The sequence below is a fragment of the Babylonia areolata genome, chromosome 5 (genome assembly GCF_041734735.1).
Source record: "Babylonia areolata isolate BAREFJ2019XMU chromosome 5, ASM4173473v1, whole genome shotgun sequence".
Taxonomy (NCBI): domain Eukaryota; kingdom Metazoa; phylum Mollusca; class Gastropoda; order Neogastropoda; family Buccinidae; genus Babylonia; species Babylonia areolata.
The window spans coordinates 7,106,104-7,122,357 of record NC_134880.1 but is presented as its reverse complement, the minus strand read 5'-3'; the positions used below and the strand labels follow the sequence as shown (position 1 = coordinate 7,122,357).

The 16,254-nt window shown below is 44.5% G+C and overlaps 1 protein-coding gene across 1 annotated transcript; it reads right to left on the bottom strand.

Annotated features, from left to right (window-relative positions):
• Nucleotides 1-1,802: 1,802 nt before the first annotated feature.
• Nucleotides 1,803-6,136, bottom strand: LOC143282341 (carnosine synthase 1-like). The gene is made up of 2 exons (XM_076587948.1): nucleotides 5,947-6,136; nucleotides 1,803-2,601 (listed from the first exon to the last, which is right to left on the bottom strand). Exons 1-2 carry the CDS (start codon nucleotides 6,092-6,094, stop codon nucleotides 1,994-1,996), a joined length of 756 nt encoding a protein of 251 aa, XP_076444063.1. The 5' UTR covers nucleotides 6,095-6,136; the 3' UTR covers nucleotides 1,803-1,993.
• Nucleotides 6,137-16,254: the final 10,118 nt, after the last annotated feature.

Here is a 16,254-nt window from a genome sequence, read left to right as displayed (position 1 = left end):
CCACTGCAGGTCTGATCGTCACGTCTCTCAGTTACATCGGTTTTTACGACCTTTTTTCGATGACAATGATAATGATGACGATAACACTACCACTACTACGACTACAACTGCTACTACAACAACTACTACTACTACTTACGATAATGATAATGATATTAAACTGGGTGACAGAACACAGCCTTGTCTTAATCCTGTCCACAGCTTTCTGCCTCCCGATTTCCACCAAACTTTTCCTGTCCCTCCTTCACCCACCTTACCTCCCTCACAGCCTGACCTCGGATCTGCGTCACAACTCATTCAGCCCCCTCCCTCCTCCTCTCTCTCCCTCCCTCCCCTCCTCCCATAGCCTGACCCGGGATCTGTGTCACGAAACTCCTTCAACCCCCCCCCCCTCCACCCACTCCCTCTCTCCTCCCTGCCCCACGCAGCCAGACCCGGGATCTGTGTCACAACTCCTTCACCCGCCCTCCCTCTCCCTCCCTCTCCCACCCCCCTCCCACAGCCTGACCCAGGATCTGCGTCACAACTCCTTCACCCCCCCCCCACCCCTCCCTCTCCCACCCCCCTCCCACAGCCAGACCCAGGATCTGCGTCACAACTCCTTCAACCCCCCCCTCCCTCTCCCCCCTCCCCCTCCCACAGCCAGACCCGGGATCTGCGTCACAACTCCTTCAGCCATCCCCCCATCCCTCCCCCTCCCTCCTCCTTCACCCCACTCCCTTCCCCTCTCTCTCCCTCCCTTCTCAACCCCCCCCCACACCTCCCCCCACAGCCAGACCCGGGATCTGTGTCTCAGCTCCTTCACCCTCCTCCCTCTTCCTCTCCTTCCCAACCACACGGCTTCACCCGGGATCTGCATCACAACTCCTTCACTGCAATATAGTAGGCTAAGCTTATAATTATATTCAAAATAACGTTTCTTAATTCTTTCTGTTTTTACATTAAGAATACCAGTTATTACCTGCAGTGTATGTATGAAACGGTGTATGTGATATTTTTTACATTTGTGACTTCGTAATATTCGTAAAAGTTGTTGTTGACTTTTACATTTATGTTCCCCATTGTTGTTTACTTGTCTGTGTTGTGATAATGCACCTGACCAAATTTCTCCAGTTGGTCTGTCTGCATTTTCTCTACATTTCTTGGCGCATATACGTTATTCTAAAGAGCGTGTTTGCGTTCATGTGTACAATTTTCATGTAGTCCTTTCCATGATTTGTAATGGGTGTGATGCTTTGATTTTTTTCTTCTTCCTTTCTCGTTTGATGTTATGTGATGCTGTTTGCAATTCATTTGTTTATATCCCCCCCCCCCCCCCACCCCACCCCATTTTCTCCTTTTGGGGACTGGATGAAAAAAAACGCATTGTTTCTTATTCTATTACCCTCAGAAATAAAATTAATCAATCAATTCATAAACAAATAAACTTCATAGCGCATGAGATTCTGTTGTAGTATAGCTTTTAAGAATTGTCGGCCATTAAGTCTGAAAAAGATAACAAGTAATATAAAAATGTCACTCAGCACCAAGATAATTCAAATGAAGAATTCCATGATCTAGCGTATCAAACGCAGCTGAAAGCTCAAACAATACCATTATGGAAACTGAACCACTATCACATATGGTCATGAGATCACTGACAACTTGTAAAAGGGAAGTTTCAGTTCCATGATTGGCATGAAAGGCAGACTGGAATGGCTTCATCATGTCTCATGTCAGTAAGTGGTCATTCAAATGACAAAGAATGACTTTGAAAAGGGGGGTGGGGAGGTGGGTGTGGGGGTTAAGTGTTATTTGATTATTAATGTCTTGATTGACATGTACAAACTGTCAAACTGGATTACATGAAAAAGGTGAGAACTGAGGTTGTCCGGAATCTGCCTCGATTTCATTTCCAAGTCAATGAGGTTTTTTTGTTTTGTTTTTTCAAACCCATTGTTTGACATAGGAATAAATCCCTCTTGCTCTACGATTGCAAAAACCTCTCAACTTATTACGAAGCCTGTTCAAATGCTGACAGGACTTCAAGAACAGACTCCTCAGTTTCCAACCCCAGCTTGGTGCAGACACTGACCAGCTTGCTTTTGGCTTCATCGACACTTGAAGCTCGTACGGCCAGATTGCAACGAGGATACTCCAAAGAACCGCCATCTGAGGTCATATCACCATCCAGCTGAGAAAGGACGACGTGGCCTTCCTGGTCCAAGAGTTGAAGATGTTGTGGTGAAGCCGTGGTGGCCAGGGCTTGACCATGGCGAGAAGAGTACAGATTGATTCCCATAATGTACCCCTTAGAGTCCTTGCCATTTTCCTGCGTCATGTCAGCGATTGGGTCACTGTCTTCCTGGTCCTCTTCAAGGCTGCTGCTTCCTGACAGCACAGGACGAATGCCACAGGCACACATCAGAGCCAGGTGGAAGATGTCCACGTTATGGATCAGACGTATCCACTTGCGCAGGTAAAAGCCTCCCATGCGTGCGTTAACTTCAAGGAGGCGTGGACCACATGACGTCATCTTTAGATCCACGTTGTAGACACCGGTGTGTAAGCCCAGGCCTCGACAGCAAGAGGCTGCTGCCCTGATCAGCTGCTGCTGTTGTTCTGTGGAACACACACACACACACACACACACACACACACACACACACACACACACAAACAAACAAACAACCAAATGTTCTTATCGCTGGCGTTTATGTAATTCTTTACATGTCAGCAGACGTGGAAATTTCCCTTATTCGGGATCAATAATGTAATGTTGCGTTTATATTTTGCATTGTTTTCTATTATATTGTATTATATTATGTTACGTTACATTATAATCATTGCATTGCATAACACTGCATTGCATTGTATTGTACTGCATTGCATTGCATTGTATTGCGTCACACACACACTCACAAACACCAACCACCTGCACACCCTCCTCCTCACCCATCTTTTTATCATTGGGCGTCTACTGTCATATTCCTTTCTTTCGTCTGTCCTTTAAACCAGAAAGTTCACTTTGAAGTGTACACTATTTTGACAGTTCCTGTATCGTAACTGTACATGATTTAGTAAATAAATGGTGTTGTACTGTACTGTACTGTACTGTACTGTACTGTACTGTACTGTACTGTACTGTGATAGACATCCTCCAGGTTCAGGAGACTACTGAGGTGTACTGTGGATGGTGACTGATATAGTGTCGGGTGTGGCTGGACAGGCCAGTTCGAGAGGTGCAGTCCCTCACACATCACGTACAGGTGAAACCTGTCCCGTCAGCCTGTCTTTGCCTGGGAATACGAACTTCGTGTCTCTTTGAAGTTGGAGAGGCCTTTCTTCACCATCTGCCTCCAAGCCAGTCATTCTGATGCTACAGCTTCCCGTGTGTTGAGGTCGATGTTCAAGGTCCTTAGATATCTCTCGGAGATGTTTCTATAGCGCAGCTATGGTTTGCCTGTGGAGCGTTTTCCTTGAACCAGTTGTCCATAGTTTCAGTTTCTAATGGAGGCGTTACTGCGTTCGGACAAATCCATGTACGCTGCAACACATCTGCCTGGCAAATGCCTGACTGGCAGCATAACCCAAAATATTTAGTCAGGCTATGAGTGCTTGCGTATACATGTGTGTAGGTATTAGAATGAATTTCTCCTACAGAATTTTGCCAAAATATTTGGCCATGTTATTTTTTCCAGTTCGCCAGTGAGTGCTCCACACTGGACCTCATCCAAAATACTTGACGCTCAGTTTGATTTCCCAGCAAGACCTGGGAGAAAGGGCGAGACAGGAAGTGGAACACAATCCCTCACGGACACTGTATTGGCAGATAGGTGTCTTAACCATTCTGCCACCTTCCTCCTTTGTCCACATTCTCTGTGAAAGAGATCCTCGTGGATCCGGACAAAGTCCATTCGTGCAACGTGACAGCGCCAGTGCACACGTCTGCGTTTCAGCAGGGGGGTGTCTCCATCACCTCACCTGCTCCCTCCTGTGTGGAACGTTGTCCTGCGAGGAGATGTTCAGGATGTGTTAGAGGCAGCACTTGAGGAAAGGTTGAAATTTCGTTCTGTCGGACGTGCAACGTCCTGCAGGGCCCGTATGCACGTCGATCCGGATAGAGGGCTATCCGCGAATAGCGCCTATTCGGGTGGATAGGCCGCAGATTTTGGTATGTACGTCAGAACGCATAAGCTATCCGACTGGGCTAAACGGGGATAAAGTTATCGGTGCCTCGGGGGTCAGATAGCGAGCCTAAACGCGGATAAATATGGCGGCATTGATGTTTTTCCAAGTGAGACAGCGACGGCAATTGCGAAGAAACCGCATCTTTCGTGACAGAAAGAACCCGTTTGACCTGTACGATGACCATGACCTGTTCCGAAAGTTCAGGTTTAGGCGGCAACATATTTGGGAGCTGACAAACGAGGTGCCTTCACCTTCTCGGCTATCTTTTTCCATGTATCTGTCTTCTGAGGGTTGGTTACACTCGGATTCAAACTGCTGAATAACAGCGCACGTTCCACCTGCATCTCTTCCAGAAATACTAGAATTTCATCAGCACTGAAATTTGGCTTCCTAGTGCGCTTTGAATTCTCCATGGCAAGTAATACAAACAATAAAAACTGGGACTGATGAAAACCGACGAAGCACGTACCAGCGGTAGTTCCACGAGGGAGGGTATGTCTAAACCGAAAGCAATGCCTGCTGCACCGCGGTTTTCCAAAGAATCTATAAATAGCGCGCCGTGTCCTGCCCCGTAAACGCGGAGAGCTATTCAATCGCGAATAGGGCGACGTACATACCAAAACCGGAGAGGGGCTAATCGCGTTTAAGCTCCGAATAGCTAACCGCGTTTAAGCCCTAAACGCGAATAAGCTAATCGGGTTTGACGTGCATACGGGCCCAGGGCTTACTGCTGCACAGGAGGGTGCTCATGACTCAAGCCCTGTAGACGTCAACCTTGGGGTGCTCTGTCACTTTCCTGTATGTCCATACTCTCTCTGTCAGTCTGGACAAAGTCAAAGACAGTATTCAGTTTATGGTCGGAGATTCTGATGCTGGATGCCCTGTCCCATGACCTGTGTTTTTTCCATACTAATGGTCAGTCCCCAAACCCGCCGAAGTGGTACATGAGCTGCTGAAGGTCTTCAGTTGGCTGAACAGTGACTGCTGCTTCGTCTGTGAACAAAACGCCCCGTAGATTTTTTTTTTCTGCCCCGTCATCTGCCCCGTTTCAGTGGTATTACTCCCACGCCGCTCATTCCGAGTCACCCATACACAACCACACCCGGGTTCGTCCATCACAGTCCCAGAGTCGGCAGTCCCGTAGGCTGAACTTTGGACTTTGCTCTTAGTCTGGAGAGGTTGAACAGTTTAGGTCTGATTAATCATCTAGCTTTTTGTGATACATCCGAAGGTGACGGTGAAGAAGGCCCCAAACAGAGTGGGTGTGAGAACGCAGCCCTATTTTTCCCCACTTTGAATGTCCAAGGTATCTGATGTTGAGCCGTTAAAGACCGCAGTGCCTTTCATGTCTTCATGGAAAGATCTACTGATGCTGAGGAGTCTGGGTGGGTATCCAATCTTGGGGAGGATCTGGAAGATGGTGTCCCTGCTGGGATCTGTGAAGGCTGTGTACAGGGGCTGTCTTTGTTCCCTGCAATTGTCCAAAAACTGTCTGAGAGGCAGGACCATGTTGATGGCGCGAAACCACACCACATTTCTGGATAAAACTTGCAGCCTCCTAGGTCTGATTTCAGCAAAGAGCTTTCTGACAATACAGCGGAAATACATACCGCAAATAGTGGTTCTTGTTTCTCCAGTCACCTTTAATTGTACAGCGTGGCGATTTTATTGTCCCTCGTAAACTGTTTTGTTAAAAGAAAAAACAAACGTTACTATCAAAGCGTTAACTCTTGTTAAGAAAACAAACAATTGACCATACCATCAAACTGGGTTTACCTTTTAGGAGCAAAGAAGGCATGACAGTGGCTGTCTCACTGAAGAGCGGAAGACGTGTCATGCTCTTGTCTTTAATGAAAGCAGCCACCACCTCATCCTCGTACAGCGCTAGGTCCACGCAGTGTTCTGTGCCCTGAAGGAAAGGCATCAAGATTATCGGCTGTCCTGGACCATAACCCACCCCACGGATGTTGACACCATTGCGCATGACCGTTCGTAAAATCTCCATGTGCTGCTCTGCTTCCTCGATGTTGTGGACGAGTTTAACACCCATTGCACCACTGCCAAACTCAAGCTTCATCACAGCAGGCAGAGGAATCTAGAGACAACAGAAAGAAGGTTCATCATCAAAATTTTGTTGGGGCTGGAGGCAGGCTGACCTGAATTAAAACCTCGAACGTCAGCGAGTAAACCTTTTCGTTCACAGGCATTTTACGTCCAGCAATTGACAAAGAACTCACCAATGAAACTACAAGGATGACAGGAACAAACGATTTAATAACGAAACGTGCATGTTGACAGAAAGCTATGTATTCTTATGTTTTCCATGCCTGACAACCTCATCAGTAGAAGTAATATGCAGATGGCTCAGAGTCATTTGTGATGAACTGCATTACTGGTGGGTAAAGGGTGAAGATTTTTCCGATCTCCCAGGTCAACATGATGTGCAGACCTGCTTGTGCCTGAACCCCTTTCGTGTGTTTACGCAAGCAGAAGATCAAATACGCGCGTTAAAGATCCTGCAGTCCATGTCAGCGCACAGTGGGTTATGGAAACAAGAACACACCCATCATGCACACCCCCGAAAGTGGAGTATGGCTGCCTACATGGCGGGATAAAAACGGTCATACACGTAAAAGCCCACACGTGTTCATACGAGTGAACGTGGGAGTAGCAGCCCACGAACGCAGAAGAAGAACTGCATTCAATATTGCCTGGACACACAGACACAGATCACATTCTGCACATTCCTGTTGTCTTTTGAGTAATGCCTGTGATATGCTGTCATCACGAGCATACAACAGAGCACTGATCAAGGAAGAAGATGAAGCTATCTTGTGTATCCTGATTACGCACATACTGGATGAAACCGACCTTGTCCGAGTTCCCCGGTTCATGATGTGCAGTGAGCTGCAGTGGAAGAGAAACTGTATGACTGAACCTTATTCTTTGTGAACCCTACCCATAGCATTGCTTTCAGTGTTTGAAAGAAAATGTTCCTCAACCTGTTGTTAATTCTTATTGTTAACGTCTTTCATAAGATTCTGGTTTTGTTCTGTTTCTTTGTGTGTGTTTTAATCATATAACTGACAGCATGAACATCAGAGCAACATTATCCATGGAAGTACAACTACACTGCACAACGTGAAGTGGCAATATGCCAAGATAAAGATGCTGGTCTTTCACAGCTAGCTTTTCAAAACAAATCAAGGAATTTGTACAACAGAAGAGTGCATTCAAAGAGAAAAGTAAAAAGAACACATTCTTCTTACACAAATGCTACTGATCCGTCTCTTACACTGGCACACTTTACATGTCAGTCACGCTTTATTGAGGAGAGGGGGAGCGGGGGGTAGGGCGGGGGGGTTGGGGGGGGGGCAGTTGGGGCGACGGGGAGGGGCGCACGGTGGGGGGGAGGGAGAGAATAACCTTTATCCAACCATTCTTCATGTACATTATTCAAAGCATCGATCAACACACATTGACAATATTTCGCATATTCGAGACAAGGGAAAAAAGTGTGGATATGAAAATTTCTCAGTCTGTGAAAGATCCAGGTGGGACACAGAGAGAAAGAAAACTATGCAAAAAGAAAAATACTGCTGATAATCATATAAATAGGAAAATTGCAAAATGAGAATGAGAAAGAAAGATACTTGCTTTATTTACCATTTTCCAGTAATATTCTTAGTTCTGAAACAGGAAATTATTTAAAGAGGTTTGTATAGAAGCCATTCTCGGTCGAAAAGCTTTGAGACGTGCTAAAGGTCATTCCTTTCTCCTTCAATAACTTGTCAACTCTGTGAGTGAAGTCTCCAGCAGACTTTCCTCATTTCTGTTTCATTGATTTGCTTCCAGTAAGGCACCATGCGACAGGCGCAGCACCTCAAAGCCTGCATTAACACCTCCCTGCACTGTTTTTATCACTGATAAGCTAGCACTGACATCTCCCTGCACGATTTCCATCATTGATAAGCCAGCATTAACATCTTCCTGTACGATTTGTATCACTGAGAATCCAGCATTAATATCTCCATGCTGCACGATTTTTATCACTGATAAGCCAGCATTAACACCTCCCTGGACGGTTTTTATCACTGATAAGCCAGCATTAACACCTCCCTGCACGGTTTTTATCACTGATAAGCCAGCATTAACATCTCCCTGCACGGTTTTTACCACTGATAAGCCAGCAGTGGTATCTCCCCCCCCCCCCCCCCCCCCGACTGATGTTACCTCATGACCCAGCCATAACACATCACCCTGCCTAATTGACGTCACTCATAAACCAGCTTTGACATATATCTCATTGACTTTTGTAACCTCATAAGCCATCTTGACATATCTCTCAGTAACTAGTGTGACCTCATAAGCCAGCTTTGACATATCTCTCAGTGACTAGTGTGACCTATTAAGCCAGCTTTGACATCATCGATGTCTGATGTCACCTCATGAGCCAACCATATTACATCTCCCTGTATGTATTATGTCGATAATTGGAGGCCAGTGCTGATTTCAGAAGTACGAGCTCAATGGTGTTTGGTCACAATACATTTCTGGGTTCAACTTCCCGTGGAAAGAGAATATTTGCATCAAAAAATCAGATAATATAAATGAGAATGTATTCATCATGATTAACTATGTTGTGAATGATCAGTGAGGAAATGGTTGTCATTGTCATGTTGAATGTTACGTTGCTGAGATGTGGTGTCATTCTAATGTGATAGAGTATAGCTTGGCTATGAGCTTTAATTTAATAGGAGAGATTTAAAGAATTTGCACATCCTATGCTCACAGCGCCAAGTTGTAACAAAGTACACTTGGTGGTAAAGGGCTGTGGTTTAGGAATGGATTGAATTTGGATAAAAGAATTGTAACATTAAAGGGAAGGATTTTGGATTAATCAAGGATCAATATCCTGTTGGCGACACCACTTTTGTACCCGAACCGAGTAGTTAATTCAAGGGTACGGTACAAAAGAACTAAACTAAATGATGTACTAAATAAAAGGATAGACAAAAATTCCCGCGCACAGGCCAGGAACATATAGAGGCCAGTCACAAATGGGGTTTTCTATTGTTTTATTTACAATACTTATGTAGAGAAGACCTAAGAGAACATAAGAAGAGAATATAAGAAAGAGAAGACCTAAGAGAAGACAATAAGAGAAGACATAATGGAGAAGAGATAAAAAGACAAGAAGAGAAGAAGACAGTGCAGCGATACGTAGCGAGATGTCAGCTGTTGTGGGGACACACATGACAAACACACTGCTCATGACACAGCAAGAGAGAGAGCGAGAGAGAGAGCAGCTCTGGTCAGATGACTGATCAGGTATGAAAATGACCACTCATCACTCACTGTGCCAATTTATGCAGGTTAAGCGGACTGCAAAGACAGTTGCGTGTGCTGCAAAGCAGATCGGCACTAATCAGGCCAAATCCGATGACAACTGTGTTTCTTACAAGGTGTTCAGTGACAGATTTCTACATGATTCCTGAACCGATTTACGTCGGACAAGTTGCAAAAGAAAGAGCTCAACACCTACTTTCTAATGAGTATAAAATGAAGTGTCGATTATTTACGATAAATTTATAATCTTAATTTAAGTCACCTGAACAGGGTTGGCTTTAACGAGCTCGTCGCTGAAAATTACAAACTGCGTTAAGTCAGGCAAGCATAAATGGAATACACATAAAGATGGAATCGCGACGATTCTGCCAGTATATAATACTTGTAGTTTACTGATCTGACAAAAGAGATATTAATTAAGTATGGTGAAGCAGAAATACAGATTCCAGCTCAGCCAATGACGTGCTGTGACACTGGTCAAACAGCAAGTGTGTGGCGAGAAGGACAGAATGACGTAAGCTTAGCGTCAGCTGAAATCTTTAGACTGACGAACTATTAACTGAAATCAAACACGCTTCTAACTGCTTTAAGGGTGTGTGTAAGCACAGCAAATATAACATTACAGTGAACAATACCTACACTAAAATTAATACATGTTCAGAGCAGTGTAGAATGGGCATGGTTTATTCAAATTTAGAATGGCGTCGTGCTTTATGCCTGAGTCATTGAAAGACAGCAGGTACGCTGTGACTACAAAAATGACGTCTGCCACAGCTCAGCTTTTGGCTTGCGCTGTGAATTGAACTAAGGTTATTTGTAGCCAGTTAAGTACTAAGGTTAATTGTAGCCAGTTAAGCGCTTGGCTACACTGAGGTCAAAGAGGAGTCACCAACTCACCACTTGGACGGATGATTCTCCAAATCCCTGCATCCCCTTTATTTCACACAAATACACTTTCTTACCTTTCCCAAAGCCTCAGCCACCTCCTGCACCGTCTTCACCCTGGCCACAGGGCTGGTGTAAACAGCAGGAGGCAGACATGGAGAGGGTGCCACGCCCTGCTGACTCAGCACAGTGTGAGTCCTCTCCTTGGACTTGGCGTTCTGAGCAGCTTCCACAGACATTGTGTGCTGCACGCCCAGAGCCTGACCAACGTGTGCAGCTAACGGCACGCATTCCTCCAGCCAGGTAAAGCAGCCGGCTACCTCACGGTCCTGCAGGTGTTCCCGCAACAGGTGGACAATGGTGCTGGCGTGATGCCCATCCCGGGTGTGGTCCTGATAGTCGGCATGGAGGAACGTGTCTACCACAGATCTGGATGGATGCTGGGGATTGGAGTCCACTAGAACCAGCTGTGTAGAACAAGTCAGTTAACGTTGCTTTCAGCCCAGTCATCTTTCAAGCCTGTCTTGTGGACAAAGCACACTAAAGACAAATATTGGTCAGAGTTCCAAGGTCAGATACCCAAACAAGCACACAAGTGATTGCACACAACCTACGGTTTCCATTTCTTTTCACAAGATGGGGATTATCATACAAAGCATGTAATTATCTTCTTGTATTTTTGTAAATCGTAGAAAATCTTTTCCCCAGGCATCAAAGTTTATAATTCATGCAACTGACAGCACCACGTGCCTCGCCACTGACTTCACCACCATCACTGCTGCTTGCCGTGCCAGACATCCACTCCTCAGGCAACTTTCCTCAGTGCCACTGTCATCACTGGACATGACACACCAGTTGGTGCAATCCTCAGTGCCACACAACACTGGTTCCACAGTACAGTGAACTACGTGATCCACACACAACACTGGTTCCACAGTATAGTGAACTACGTGATCCACACAACACTGGTTCCACAGTATAGTGAACTACGTGATCCACACACAACACTAGTTCCACAGTACAGTGAACTACGTGATCCACACACAACACTAGATCCACAGTAAAACGAACTACGTGATCCACACACAACACTAGTTCCACAGTACAGTGAACTACGTGATCCACACACAACACTAGTTCCACAGTACAGTGAACTACGTGATCCACACACAACACTGGTTCCACAGTACAGTGAACTACGTGATCCACACACAACACTGGTTCCACAGTATAGTGAACTACGTGATCCACACACAACACTGGTTCCACAGTACAGTGAACTACGTGATCCACACACAACACTGGTTCCACAGTACAGTGAACTACGTGATCCACACACAACACTGGTTCCACAGTACAGTGAACTACGTGATCCACACACAACACTGGTTCCACAGTACAGTGAACTACGTGATCCACACACAACACTGGTTCCACAGTACAGTGAACTACGTGATCCACACAACACTGGTTCAACAGTACAGTGAACTACATGATCCACACACAACACTGGTTCCACAGTACAGTGAACTATGTGATCCACACACAACACTGGTTCCACAGTACAGTGAACTATGTGATCCACACACAACACTGGTTCCACAGTACAGTGAACTACGTGATCCACACAACACTGGTTCCACAGTACAGTGAACTACGTGATCCACACACAACACTAGTTCCACAGTACAGTGAACTACGTGATCCACACAACACTGGTTCCACAGTACAGTGAACTACGTGATCCACACACAACACTAGTTCCACAGTACAGTGAACTACGTGATCAACACACAACACTAGTTCCACAGTATAGTGAACTACGTGATCCACACACAACACTGGTTCCACAGTACAGTGAACTACGTGATCCACACACAACACTAGTTCCACAGTACAGTGAACTACGTGATCCACATACAACACTAGTTCCACAGTACAGTGAACTACGTGATCCACACACAACACTAGTTCCACAGTACAGTGAACTACGTGATCCACACACAACACTGGTTCCACAGTACAGTGAACTACATGATCCACACACAACACTAGTTCCACAGTACAGTGAACTACGTGATCCACACACAACACTGGTTCCACAGTACAGTGAACTACATGATCCACACACAACACTGGTTCCACAGTACAGTGAACTACATGATCCACACACAACACTGGTTCCACAGTACAGTGAACGACGTGATCCACACACAACACTTATTTTCACAGTAAAGTGAACTACATGGTCCACATACAACACTGGTTCCACAGTACAGTGAACTACGTGATCCACACACAACACTGGTTCCACAGTACAGTGAACTATGTGATCCACACACAACACTAGTTCCATAGTACAGTGAACTACGTGATCCACACACAACACTGGTTCCACAGTACAGTGAACTACGTGATCCACACACAACACTGGTTCCACAGTACAGTGAACTACATGATCCACATACAACACTAGTTCCACAGTACAGTGAACTACGTGATCCACACAACACACATTCCACAGTACAGTGAACTACGTGATCCACACACAACACTGGTTCCACAGTATAGGGAACTACGTGATCCACACAACACTGGTTCCACAGTACAGTGAACTACGTGATCCACACACAACACTAGTTCCACAGTACAGTGAACTACGTGATCCACACACAACACTGGTTCCACAGTACAGTGAACTACGTGATCCACACACAACACTGGTTCCACAGTACAGTGAACTACGTGATCCACACACAACACTAGTTCCACAGTACAGTGAACTACGTGATCCACACACAACACTAGTTCCACAGTACAGTGAACTACGTGATCCACACACAACACTAGTTCCATAGTACAGTGAACTACGTGATCCACACACAACACTAGTTCCACAGTACAGTGAACTACGTGATCCACACACAACACTAGTTCCACAGTACAGTGAACTACGTGATCCACACACAACACTGGTTCCACAGTACAGTGAACTACGTGATCCACACACAACACTGGTTCCACAGTACAGTGAACTACGTGATCCACACACAACACTGGTTCCACAGTACAGTGAACTACGTGATCCACACACAACACTGGTTCGCTGGCCGTTCAGCAACAATCGCAAAAACGCGTCAGACCCTTAAAGTCTTAACTCCCGAGAGCAAGGTTTCGGTTCCGCCCCTTTTCTCTGCATTCAAATTTTGTATTACGTGTAGCTGACACATTTTGTACTTTCCAAAGTCAATTCAGGTCTAGATTGGAAGCTGCTAGGCAAATCTCGCTCTCTGCCATAAATGAAGCCAAACCGTAGCTTTATTAGGCTTTTATTTTGAATAAACCTTCACCGACGTCACAGTGTCAGACTCTGGTGAGAAACTGGCTTGATTCAAATCGCCCGCCATTTATAGTCCGGTTCAGGCTTGAAGACGTCACACAAAACGTGTGTCATATAAAACAGTGTAAAACATTACCTGACATGTACCTTGTAAAGGATGAGTTACCACTCTATTGTGAATGAATCTTTAAAACTGGCCTGAACATATCTCTGAAGCATACTTAGTTTAATTAGTCAATGTATTCATGGTATTATGCTCATGTGCTGAAAGACAATCTGAGAAAAGCTGGGAGTACAGAAAAACAAGACTGGTCTCAAGACTATACCTTGGGGTGCATCAGGAACATGGCTGCTTGATAAAAAATACAACTGGCATTTGCATTCCAGCTGATTTTGAGTTGGAGAATAGTTCCAAAGTTCTGACAGGAAAGTATGCTGACGATGGTATTTCTAGCACCGTTGTTCTTTTATTGCTGGGTGTACAAAGGTTGATTTTTTTGTTGTTTGTTTGTTGTTGTTTTTTCCTTTGTACCATTAAAAGGGATCTATGGACCCTTAAATAGATGATGTGACATTGGTGAAAGAGGTAATCAAGACGAAGTACACTGGAAACTCTAAAAGAACTGAGGAACCGAGAATTAGCACCAGCTTGTCACCGGCACGTTAGAACAGACGCTGCTGATGACGCTGTCAACTCACCTTGACACCAAACTTTGCAGCATCTGTCCACAAATGATACTTGCTTTCGCCCCCTGCCCCTATTGCCACCACTGTCTTGCCGACCAGTAGATGGCGCTGTGATCTGTGCAGCATGGTGTGGGTGGTGGGGGTGATGGCCCCACCTTTCAATTGAGCTTGCATCATCTGAAGACAGGATCTGTAATTGTGGAGAGATCTTCCTGTCAATACATAGTTGGTTGTACCGTTTCAATGTATGACATGACAAGCAGGAACACTGATAGATACAGGTAAATTTGCTAAGTTATGGTACTGATATTCTGGAATGGGGGGTCAGTTAGAAGGGGAAGGAAGAACATTATTTGTTCTTCTTTTTTTCTTTCTTTTTTTTTTTAAACAAGATGAAAACACACCCGTTAGATCTTGTGAAGTTTTAGTTCCGGTTTCAAGGAGATGTCAAAGCATGCAGTTTGATCCACACGCAAAGCACACACAACGTCCCATCTGCTTTTGAGAAAAAAAGATTTTTAAAAAATGATAATAATGAGGAGCAGAAACCTGACCTTTGAATAAACCTAACCCATTGACCAGGCTTTGAGAGCCTACCCGAGGTTTGTGTAAAACATCACATAACATAAAACAAACAAAATAAGTCAATGCTTTGAAATATAACTACAGAGGCAAGGCCTTCAAGACACACTTGTGATATGTACTAAAGGAATCAAGAAAAAGAATAAAAAAAAGAAATGGATAATCCGGCAAAAAGACACACACACACACACACACACGCATGCATGCAGAGTGATTAACTGACAGAAAGAAAAAAAAAATCCACCACCACTACCACCCCCACAACCTCCCAACAGCAACAATAAAATTTCAAAAGATCTGGAACACGTTATATCTCAGATGACCCCATTTCTAGACTGAATTCTGTTTGCATTCTAGCCTGACGGGCTTTGAGCGCTGATGACGCCGGCGATTGTGGTAAAAAAAAAAAAACACCAAGAGGCAAGGCCTTCAAGACTCACTTGTGATACACAAAATCTAAATCGTTAAAATGTGTTATGTTTTTGTTGTTATAAAGCTTCGGGTTAAAAGAAAAAAAAAGTCCTAACGGCAGATTCGAACTCCACGTGTTCGTGTGAGAAGAAACTGTCTTACCCATTACACTATCGTGGCTCTTAACTGACGTTCAAAAATATAATATTTAAACATGCTTTTTTAAAGGGCGATAAATTGATTGCGGTATTCGCGGTGAGAACGCTGTTTAAATCATATTATTCTGGTGTATCTTGGGCATTCCAAAAATCTTTAAGGGCAATTAAAAATTCTTTATAAGTCCGCGGTAAAGGACACGTGGCTATCGCCGCAATCACACTGCAACATTTAGCCGTTTTCTCTGGATCTAGATAGATGTACAAGTTTCAGTTAGTTACACCGGGTTGACACGGTCGATTCAGTTTCTCATTTATGTTCATTCTAGTTTTATAGTTTTGAAGTTGATATGAAAATTGAGTATTTTGTTAAACTAATAACACGTAGAGCCAAGTACAAGTACTTCTAAACGTCTTATGAAGTGAAAAGGACTTCATTTTGAGAAAAGTCAAGACTGGAAATTTTTACGTTTCATCAATTCAAGGGTATTAACTCACATGGTTTATTACTCACATGGTGTACAATTTTTAACTGTGAATTCTGACTGATTCTGTGGATATTTTTATGGCAGTTTGGGGGATAATCCAGTAAGTGATGAGGCGTTCACAAATCTTTCTCTGAATATATATTTAACGGTCTCCTTCTCCAACTTTCCATCACATGTTATCGTGTAT

Excerpts from the sequence above, each read along its gene's own strand:
- LOC143282341 (XM_076587948.1), bottom strand. The coding sequence starts at position 6,094 with ATGCCTTTCCTTCAGGGCACAGAACACTGCGTGGACCTAGCGCTGTAC. Across the intron at positions 2,602-5,946 it reads GCCTTCTTTGCTCCTAAAAG|AACAACAGCAGCAGCTGATC; the intron begins GTAAACCCAGTT and ends TGTGTTCCACAG.